Source organism: Coenobita brevimanus, chromosome 48 (genome assembly GCF_032717465.1).
Source record: "Coenobita brevimanus isolate Jiangsu-jjx chromosome 48, ASM3271746v2, whole genome shotgun sequence".
NCBI lineage: Eukaryota > Metazoa > Arthropoda > Malacostraca > Decapoda > Coenobitidae > Coenobita > Coenobita brevimanus.
The window spans coordinates 22284562-22296345 of NC_137001.1; the positions used below are offsets into that span (position 1 = coordinate 22284562).

Sequence of the window (11784 nt, forward strand, 5' to 3'; positions counted from 1 at the left end):
CAAGGACTAGCTAACCCTCCGTCCCTAAGTTCTCGTTATGATTACTTCTTACTGACCTGCCTGCGTATGTTGCCTGTTTATAATAATCCCTTGGCTTGTCCTTCCCTCCATACATCTCCCCTTGTCATCTCGCTCTCATATTCAATTTTCACCTCCATTATTGCCCTTTTAAACTTTCTAGAAGTGAAAGTTAGTGCTATTGTTAAGGAACAATCTTACAACCCCTCCCTCCTTACTTTTCCTCTTGTTATGCCTTTATCGCTCTGTTTACGAGTACCACATCTCAGATGTATTATCAACCTTTAATCATCTTACAATATTCTTGGTTTCTCCTTTTCTCATGAACTTTCTTAGATTACATTACTTTTCTAGCTAAATCAGTGGTCAGAGGTGTTACACCAACTCTGTGCCACCTTCAGTCTTACACAGCTGCTGATTCTGTACAAGTGCCCTTTTGTCCATGTGTATATGCAGCTCATGTGTATGTGTGTGTGTTCTCACCTAATTGTATCTTTACAGGAATGAGTCAAGCTCGTATTGTCCCGTGTCTTAGACCATATTTATCGTACATATCCTTAAATTTGTGAATTGTTTTGGCACACACTATTTCATTCGGTAGTGCATTCCATTGATCAATTGCTCTGTTTGGGAAACTGAATTTCCTTACGTCTTTATCACCTCTCTTCTTATGCAGTTTTTTGCAGTGTCCTCTTGCTGATGCTTCTCCATATGTTAAGTAATCATTTATGTCTATTTTCTCCTTTCCTGATATGCACTTATATAGCATTATCATGTCACCTCTTTTCCTTCTCTCCTGTAGTGTTGGTAGATTCAGTTTATTTAGTCTTTCTTCATAGCTTAGGTCCCTTAAGCTTGGTATCCATCTTGTAGCGGCCCTTTGAACTTTTTCAATCTTGTCTATATGCTTTTTGAGATGAGGACTCCAGACTACTGATGCATATTCCAGGGTTGGTCTAATGAATGATGTTATTATCCTTTTTAGCATGTCTTCATTTATGTATGTGAATGCTATTCTCATATTTGCAAGCAGTGTATACATGTTCCGTACCTTCTCGCTGATGTGGTCAGCCGGAGATAGTCTGTTATTGATAATCACACCTAGGTCTTTCTCTCTTTCTGATATGTATAGGGTTTTATTTCCTAACTTATAATCCCAATCAGGTCTTTTTCCACTTTTACCAAACTTGATTACATGACACTTGTCCACATTGAATTCCATTTGCCATGTACTACTCCATTCATGAAGTTTATTTAATTCTTCTTGTAGCTCCCTACAAGAGTCTGTGCTAGTAATTCTCCTTTGTATTTTTGCATCATCTGCAAACATATTCAGATAGCTCTCATTTCCAGTGTTACTGTTTATATCATTTATGTACACTAGAAACATGATTGGTGCCAGCACCGAACCCTGTGGTACTCCACTAGTCACTTCTTTCCATGATGAGTAGTTTCCTCTTAGTACTGTCCTCATTTCTCTTTTTATGAGAAAGTCTTGCATCCAACAAAACAGTTTGCCTCGAATTCCTCCTTGATGGTACAGCTTCCATAAAAGTCTTTGGTGTGGTACTGTGTCAAAAGCTTTCTTGAAATCTAAATAGATACTGTCCACCCATCCTTCCCTTTCCTGTATTGTGTTTGTTACTCTGTCATAGTAGCTCAACAGATTAGTAACACATGATTTTCCTTTTCTGAAACCAAACTGTCTTTCTGTTATCATACTGTGTTTTTCTAGATGATTTACCCAAGCTTTTCTTATAAGTTTTTCTAATACCTTGCTTACAACACTGGTCAGTGATACTGGTCGGTAGTTGAGAGGATTTTGTCTATTTACTTTCTTGAATAAGGGGACTATATTTGCTTTTTTCCAAATATCAGGTAGTTTCCCTTGACTCAAAGATTTCTTGAAAATTAAAAATAATGGTTTACTTAACTCATTTGCACATTCTTGTAACACCCAACATGAAATTTCATCAGGACCACTTGCTTTTCCTCTGTCTAATCTACTTAACTCCTCTTGTATTACTTTTTCTGCTATTTGTATATCTGGTAGTATGTGTGGACATGCGTGTTCCACATAGTCTCTCTCAAAATTTTTTTCTTCTGTAAAAACTAATTGGAAATTCTTATTTAGTGCTTCACAAATATCTTTCTCTTGTGTATAAGTGATTCCCTCGTCCGTGATGGATTGTATTATATCTTTTACTTTGGTTTTGCTTCTGATATAGCTGTAAAACAGCTTTGGTTGATCACTACTTTTATTTATTATATCCTCCTCAAACTGTTTTTGGGCTTCCCTCCTTATTCTTGTATAGTCGTTTCTTGCCTGTTTGTAATTGTTATATGCCCTTTCACTATTGTGTCTTCTGTATCTATTCCACAACAAATCTCTTCTTTCTTTAGATTTTTTACATTCTGTATTGAACCATTTCTGTATTTTCTTATCTGCTTCTTTGTGCTGTGGGATGTAATTCTGGACTCCTATTTCATAAAATTCACAAAATTTTTTATATACAGCATTTAAATCTTGTCCTCTAAGCTCATTTTCCCAATCAACTTCTAAGAAATACTTCTTTAGGTCTTGTGTGTGTGTGTGTGTGTGTGTGTGTGTGTGTGTGTGTGTAGACAGGGGGGGACACAACAGCTGGATTTGGTAGGATGGAAATAAACTATCCCTCCCTGTCTCTCAAATACACCTGCAATTCTATGACCAAAGCTGATCAAGGATATACAGTAGGCTTAAACTGTACAATGAACACTCAGAAATGCAACGTAGTGGAAAATGACAGCATGCAGGGGGAATATCTAGACAGGAAAAAGTTATCAGGACTAGAGGACGAGGCTGGGAGTGATTACTTAAGATAGAGTTATTATATTTTCACAGTAACTTGGCTTAAAATTCCCATTCCTCCATAATGAATGCTGAAACAATGAACTGACAACAGGATATGATAATCACGAAGAGGTGCTATGGAATGGCTACCTTTTTTTTCACTAGGCTATATGAAATAAGTTGCAAAAAGATGAAAACCTGGGACAATTTAAGGTGATAGATCTATATAATATACTTCTTTCACCTTCACTTGGCCCAAATTTTTGTCCTTTTGAGACATTTCATAAACCGGTAGCTCAATGACAAAAAAATAAAATGGATCTACATCCTTTCCATAGCACTCCTTCATGACTAGCACCAAGCAGGTATTCTACTGTTATGTTTTGTTACAATTCATTCAAGCTTAACAGATGACATTTTTCTGGCTAATTCGAGTGAACAGAATAAAATGCGACTAATCTTCCACTCAAAGTATACATGGGCATCGACTAATATGAAAGGGATTTGGGATCTTTGTCAATTTAGTACAAATCTGCCATAGGTTGACTCTATCTGTCCATGAAAAGAATGGAAAATGTATCCACAGCAGGAGAAGATGGAGTAAGTGTCTGCATGTTGAACTGAAGGACTTGTCAAAAAGGAACTATGAGGTGATCAAGTGGTAAATGAGTCAACTGCTGAGTATATGACTTTGAGGCTGATCTCTACCTGGAGTAAGGCACAGACTGAGGATCCGAATTTCATTAAAACAACCTTGTATGATTTTACAGATGAGACACAGACTGTCAATAAAACCACCCCACCCAATCTCCTCCTCCGTGTGCCAACATTTAAAGATTCCACAAGCACCTACCTAGCTTTGTTCTCCCATTGTTGAATCTTTTTGTGATGTGACAGCTGGCTAATGGTCTGGTAACACATCGGATGCCCACTCTGCCATGCAAGACACCACTCCTCACTGTACTTGGGGTTGTGGTCATGTTTATGCAGTTACATTCACATTTTGAATATTGTGCTATCATGTTGTATAAAACTATTAACTAAATAGTGAAAGGCTGTCCACACCACCACCATCCTGTTTTTTCCAATACTGTACAGGAACTTGGTATGTAACCAGAACTTTCCTTCTAGGTGAGTTGCCAATCTAGGCTTTAAAGTCTCACCATCCCCAGTTTGAAATTAGAGTTTTCCTTCTCTTAGGTGGGCTGCCTACCATGGCTTACGATTCCCACCAACCCCGGTTGGACTGGTGAAGCAGCAGGGCATACCCACACACCAGTGGGCCGTGCGCACAACACCTCAAGGGCTCCAACCTGTTCCTCAATCCTCCAGAGGTTTGGCCTGGATCAACAAGAATCCAGTTACCGGGTGGTGCCACAGGGAGGCACTCTGGAGGTCTTGACAAAGGAAAGGCTGTATGCCGGAAAGAAAGGACTTACATACATTGCCATTCCATTTGCTTGAGGAGCTATCCGGCGTCTGCAGCTGAAAGCGAGAGATGTCAAGCCAACACTCCTACCCCAGTGCAGCACTAGACGCTTACCTTTGTCCTGTGGGCCATGCACCCACTCACTACCCATACCCACCCATCTCCTTTTATTACACTGAAAGCATTACATACAAAGCAGAGATGTAGCAGCAACAGGCAACATATTAAAATGGACAAATAAGAAATGATATTCATCAGGGTACATAATATATTAAGTGAAAATAACATTGTTTACAGTACAGTACAAATTTAGCCACTTCCTCAGGCTGGAGCACAGCTGCAGTAATAACAGATTTCAAATAACTGATAATCAACTCTATTTAATCAACATAAGAGGTCTTGTTAAGGCCCCATGGTTATCAGTCGAAGAATTACCAGCAGCAGTAAGTAGCAGCTTTATAATGTCCTTCATTACTCATCACATAAAAAAATAAAGAAAAGAGTTTCAGAAAATGAATATAAACTGCAAAAATAAATACAATAGGGATGTAACTTTCATAAGGGTCTTTATCCTCACTGGTTGGGGTGATTTATTTTGAATATTACCCATTAACATTCTCTTTTATACTATTTCTATCAATTTAATACCAATATAGTTTGCATCAGTAACATAAAAGAGAGAGGGGTGTGTGAGCTGAGAGGAGGGCAGCAAAATGGCAGGGGACAGGGCGACATGGAGGCGATTTGTTTGTTGCCACCCCTTGCAGGACTGACACATCTGGCTATAGATACACAGATTGAACAAACAAGAGGATAATAAGGTGTAATAAGCAGAATAAACCACTAAGAAAGAGGTGTTATGAAATCCAGAAGACACTTAGAATTTGACCCCCATATCTCAAGGTGTGATGGCCTGTACACCTTTTCATGTATGAAGCATAACCTCTGCTCTAATTACATACACTTACCACTAACAACTTTCAACTATTTTAACACCTAGGAAGTCTGTACATATTCATTGCTCGATGCAGTGTACTAATTGTAATATGAAAAACTGTACTCCTATCATACCACATGAAATTTGTTTTTTTACAACTACTCTACTCTGCAAAAGGAATGGAGTGAAGACCAGACAAAAAATACTGGTGCTTCTCCAAGTCGTCAAAATCATACAAAAATGGCAGGCTTTGAAATTCACTTATCATCTAGCCCCATTGTTTTTTTCAAGTTCTGGGCTATGATAAACCTGCCCCAGGTCCCTACACACCAAAAATGAGTAACCTGGGACTAACATATTTTTTTTACTACAGCCACTTATACTTTCATTAAACAACAACTCCATTTTGTGGCATTTAGTATATCCAAAACAACTGCAGGCTCAAGGAAAGTCCCATGCTAAATATTCTCTCGCTAGTTTACACCTCTCTACATGACAAGTGCTAGCAAAGCCATTACAGACAACTCACTTATCTGGCAAGTGTGTGTGAGAGGCATGATGTTATGGGAAGAGGAGGGTTGGGAGGTGATGACTTTTACCCCTCCTCCTTTCATCCTCGCCCCCGTCACACACAATTACCAAACGTGAATGAGTGGTTACTACTCTGCTAGCACTTCTCCCCATTTAGAGATTCAAACTGGTGGACAGGTGTATAACATGGAACTTTCCTTGAGTGTACAGCACAGTTTAGTACTTATTGAAGAGTAACTTTTTATTCTCTAGAGCTAGCAATACGTATTATTCTGTGGAAATTTATCATTCACACTGGTTTCATTGTATTCGTAAGCTCTCCCTCAGTCAAGTACACATGGAATATATAAAGCTCTATTACTTTTCACATCCTCGATTATTACAGCATTCAATCTCCTTAACATCTGCCAATAAACAATTCAGTGAGGGCAAACAATGGTGGCTGGTGGCAGGGTATGTGTGGGAGCACTGTACCATCACTGGGTTATTCCTTATCACCACTGTAGCCTCACATCTCTCAGGCCAGTAGGGCAGTGAAAAGCAGTCCTCTAGTTCAGCATCTTACTTTTTACAGAAACTCACATCTTGCTTTACCAAATTAACTCTGAGCCCATAAAATCTTTTCAGTGTCAATTACATCGTACCATTCATTTAGATGTTGGAAAGAAATTAAGCACTAAGCAAATTACACTGCTAGTTCTGAATCCAGATTTTTACAGTAATATACATCTTCCTTCATCAAACTGACTTTCAGCTCATGAAATCTTCAGATACCTCCAGTTGCATCTATTACTCAAGTTGAAAAGCAATTAATCTCCGTGCATGATTCAAAAATTCCAATTAAATTAGTTGACCTTCAGCTCATCATATTTTTACAATGCCTTCAATTACATCTTATCGTTCAATAAGTGTTGAAAAGAAATTAACCTCTAAACGTTATTCAAAATACTAATTACAAAATACACTATTTAGAGTAACATACAGTACAACAGTATCTTGCAAGCTAAGTATGAATGGTAGATCCAAAAGGTCAAAGAACAAGGAGTTATAATCTATCCTTCACTGGTCTTAAGAAACGTATAAAGTCTTAAGGCAAAAGGCACCATGACACTACTACAAAATGCGTCACTTTCTTACAAACACACAGTTCTTTGGCAAGGTCACGTCATACACCCTCAACTGCTTAAAATAAAACGCCTACACTACTACTGTATACATTATATAAAACAAGACACTGGTACTGTGGTCGATACTGACTTCCACTGTCTAAGTAGTCTATAGATTAATATACAGTACTGAGAAAATTATCTGTTCCCCTATGTATACCTCAAATCCTCATGATACATGTACTGTATGTAAGTGTGTGAGTGTGCATGTGTGTGAGTAAGTACTGTATGTGTGTGTTTTATTGTGGTAATATGTTGTTCCTGGTTATTCAATGTGTACCAACAGCATTCAGTAATTTATATATTGCCACACAGTGAGGAAGTCAGACACTTCTTCTATGCTATACACTAAGGCACCAACAGTGCATTTTTTAAGGCAATTTTTATAATAAACTACTTTGAGAGGAACACAAAGGAACCATCCCATTACCACAGAGTCTGGGCCAATAGTGGCTAACCATCTCCCACATCTGTGGTAAAATATAAAGGCACTATTCAAGGTCACAGCAGTGGTACAATATGAATGTCACTTTTCCTCCACACGCAACAGCTGCCGTGGGTTTGACCATAATTAGCAGGTTCTGAGTGCGCAGTCTGTCAAAACAAGGAAACAGCTGCTCTACAGCCCAAGAATGGAAAAATATATAATAGCAAATTTGGCTTTACAAATACAAAAAGCTCATTTGGTCTACAAATGAGCCATCCAGGCAGTGCCACATTAAGCAGTAAAGAAAACAAAATGGCACTCCTCTCCTGCAATGGCAGTCTTCCAAGAAGCACCACATCCAAAATTAAAGCAAAAAAATAGCGAGAAGGCAAAAGCACAATCCCTCCTCATGTTCCCCCCTGAAATTCTCGGTATCCCTCGGCTCCCGTGAAGATGATGTCAATCCAGATGCGCATGGCCTCGGGGGACGGTGCCATGAGGTGGAAGGTTCGCTCGTACGTTTTGACGCAGAAGGTCAGCTTGGGGTTCGGAGACTTGACAGAGTGTAGATGGTCCACATACACCTCCTCAATTGCCTGCAAAATAAAATCAGCACACATTGAAAGGTAATGAACACACAAACACCTCAACAGTCTGGGAAATGAAAGCAATACACATTAAAACAAGGAAACGAACACACATACACCTTCTCCACTGCCTGGTAAATGATGCAATAAAAATGAACTTAGGTCAAAATATACAGAACCTAAATTAAATGTAGGGCCAAACCTCCTCTATCTATCCATTCAGAGGGATGGATCAATAGACTGACATATAAACAGACTGACAATAAACACACACCTGGAAGTACGCCCCTCCACGTGCCTTCCCTTCGCTCTTGTCGCTGTAGTACACCAATGCCCTCTTGGACCGGTCGAAAACAAACCACCGCTTCTGCCACGTGCGGAATTTGGAGCCGAGCTTGTGGAGGTACCCGCGGCAGGCAGTGGAGGTGACGTGAAGGTAGGGGCACAACTCTATCTGGTGGCCGGCGCTCTCTATGTGCTGCTTGAGGTCGAAATTCTGCTCTGAACGTACTGGCAGGTAGCGTGTGAGGGGCCTCTGCCAAGGGAACAAATGGGGGATTAGTTGTGGAGTAGTAGTAGTACCAGTAAAGGTGTTGTAGTGGTGGTGGTGGTGGTTGTAGTAGTAGCAGTAGCAGTAGTAAAGTTATTGTAATGGTGGTGGTGGTGGTGGTGGTGGTGGTGGTGGTAGTAGTAGTAGCAGTAGTAGTAAAGTTGAAGTAGTGGTAGTGTAAAGTTCAAGTAGTGATGGTGGTAGAAGAAGTAGTAGTAGCAGCAGTGGTGGCAGTAGTAGTGGTAATAGTGTGGTGGTGGCAGTAGTAGTAGTAGTAGTAATAGTAGTAGTAGTAGTAACAGTAGTAGTAGTAGTAGTAGTAGTAGTAGTAATAGTAGTAGTAGTAGGAGCAGCAGCAATAATAGTAGTAGAAGTAGTAGTAGCAGTAGTAATAGTGTGGTAGTGGCAGTAGTAATAGCAGTAGAAGAAATAGTTGTAGCAGTAGTAGAAAAAGAGGCAGTAGTAGTAGTAGTAGCAGTAGTAGTAGTAGCAGAGGTAGCTAGTAGCTGGAACCCCCACATGCATTTGAACATGAACCCAGTGGACTGCAGGCTGAAGTTGCCCTTTCTTGCAGTCCACCATTCTCCTTTTGGGGGATAGGGAGGGAGCTGAGGGACGTGTGTACTGTATAACTGAGGAAGAAGACACCTGATTATATGCATGACTACTACTACTACCACCACACTATTACTACTACTACTACTACTACTACTACTTTCAACGTTACTACTACCACAGGGTAAGGATGCAGATATATGTGGCAAAAGTTGAGGAAGAAACAGGTTGGAAGGCTCGTTGAGAGAGAGAGAGAAAATGGCGAGCTAATATCAGCTGAATATGTGTTGTAAGCTGGGATAAAACAACTCAATTTCTCTACCCTAAAAAAGGCCGAAAATCTGGGCCAAGTTAAAGTGAAAAAACTATAACAATTTATCTACATCCTTGCTACGTGAACTATACTGGACGTGACGAAAAACGGCACGAAGTTAGAGACAAAAGAACTATGCCAACTTGTCTGTGCCCTTGCTACGTGAATTGTACGGGAAAATGACGAAGAAAAAAAACATTCAAAGTTACGTGAAAATAAACTGGAAAATTACGAAAAACAGCTCAGTTAAAATGAAAATAATAGTAGTAATAATAATAATAATAATAATAATGCATCCATCCATCCATCATCCAGTCCTATGTTGCCCCATGAGGGGCGTAGAAGCCCAGGGCTAGGCAAGTTCGTCCTGACATTTAAGATGACAGTGACCAGCCTCACTCATCCCTGAGTGGCATTACATGAGCAATAAACCCCAACCATCCCTTGGATATAAACCTACACAGGCTCAATCCGATTGGAGCGTCATAATTACCCACTAAACCACCCGGCGCCATAATTTGGTTACTGCATATGGTTACCACCCAGTGTGGTAAATGTTTTCCTGGTGTACAGGAAACCATTTGGCTTGTCACTTAGTGTAGTCATCCATCGGCAGAAGGAAGAGGAAAGAATGAAGGAAAGAAAGACAGAAGAAAGAGGGAGTGTAAAGTCACCTGTAGGCAGAAGGATGAGGAAAGAATGAAGGAAAGAAAGAAGAGGAAGGAAGGAAGAGAGGAAACGGCAGACACCCAATGCAGCACTGCATCGTGCGAGTGGATGGTGAGCGCCCCCACCTACCACCAAATAATAACAATAGTAATAATAATAATAATAATAATAATAATAATCTAGGCCTTTACTTGTGTCCTAGCCTTCTCTCGAAACCTAACCGCGGGATCTGCAGCATCGCAACAGGAAGAGGCCTCACTCAACGGCCTGGCATCCTCGCCCCCGCCACCGCCACCACCCTCACTCTCACGCTGGCGCATCTGCAAGAGAAATACAAAATAAATATACAAAATTCAAAGTAACTACACAAAAATACAGTACTCGAATTGGGAACAGAGAAAATGCAGTGTTAAAAATACAAAATACAGTACTGGGATTAGGAATAGACGAAAAGTAACGCTTCTCTATATCTGCCAAAGAAATACAAAACAAATATTCAAAATTCAAAGTAGCTACACAAAAATACAGTACTCGATTCAGGAACAGAGAAAATGCAGTGTTAAAAATACAAAATACAGTACTGGGATTAGGAACAGGTGAAATGTAACGCTTCTCTATATCAAATTCAAAAATATTATGTACTGACACACACACACACACACACACACACACACACACACACACACGGTTTATTTTACACGTGCATTATTTTTCACTGTGTTCTATAAGTAATGAGTTCAGTTCTTCAGGTAAGCTTTATTCTCGTCACGAAGGTTCCCTAACATGTCTTTCTTGGCGACTTATTTTTGGGTATGCCTGGTTAATATCCTTTTGAACGTTACTGTGCAGAGTATGGGGATATTGCAAGGATCTGTGCTCCATAACACCTCTTCCTTAGCGATTTGTTTTTGGATATGTCTGGTTAATATCCTTTAGTGGTTATTTATGCAGAGTATGGCGATGTTGGAAGGATTTATGCTCCCTAACACCTCTTCCTTAGCGGTTTATTATTGGGTGTGGCTGGTTAATATCCTTTGTACGTTATTTATGCAGAGTATGGCGATATTAGATCATGTAACACAGTGGAGGGCAGTAAGGTGTAACAAGTTAAATAAATCACTTAAGAATGGGTGTTAGGGAGCTTTCTTACGCGACTCTCTCTCTCTCTCTCTCTCTCTCTCTCTCTCTCTCCCATCCTCCTCTGTTATATCCTTATCTTCCCTCCCTCCCTTCCCTCTCTCTCTCTCTCTCTCTCTCTCTGGGTTGGCCTGTGCAAGCCAGGCAACCATCAAAAGCACTTACATATATGACTGATTATGCATCATCCCTTTGAAGATTCGTGACTCTCTCTCTCTCTCTCTCTCTCTCTCTCTCTCTCTCTCTCTCACACACACACACACACACACACACACACACACTCCCTCACACACACACACACACACCCATCCACTCACTCACCCTTACACACACACACACACACACACACACACACACACACACACACACACACACACACACACACACTGCAGGCCTTAAAGACGTGTACTTCTCATCATTTCAAGTCTATTAACCCCTCCTTGTATATCTATCGCTACGTCTGTCTGTCACCTTGATATGCATAAAAAGCATCACGTCTACAGAATTTTGATAGCTCCCTTACACCTTTTCCTAAGCGATTTATTTTGTTTACTACACTCTAATGTCATGCTCTGTGTTATATAAATCCTTCCAATATCGCCATACTCTCCATAAAGCTCCCTAACGTCTTT

The 11784-nt window shown here is 40.1% G+C and overlaps 1 protein-coding gene across 1 annotated transcript in view; it reads right to left on the minus strand.

Moving 5' to 3' along the window:
• Positions 1–4539: 4539 nt before the first annotated feature.
• Positions 4540–11784, minus strand: part of LOC145399224 (uncharacterized) — a 133931-nt gene continuing 126686 nt past the window's right edge. The window contains exons 22-24 of the mRNA XM_080271913.1: positions 10207–10335; positions 8203–8463; positions 4540–7937 (exon numbers count right to left, since the gene is read on the minus strand). Of these exons, the coding sequence (XP_080128039.1) occupies positions 7749–7937; positions 8203–8463; positions 10207–10335 (579 nt within the window). The 3' untranslated portion in view covers positions 4540–7748. The remainder of the gene's footprint in view (positions 7938–8202; positions 8464–10206; positions 10336–11784) is intronic.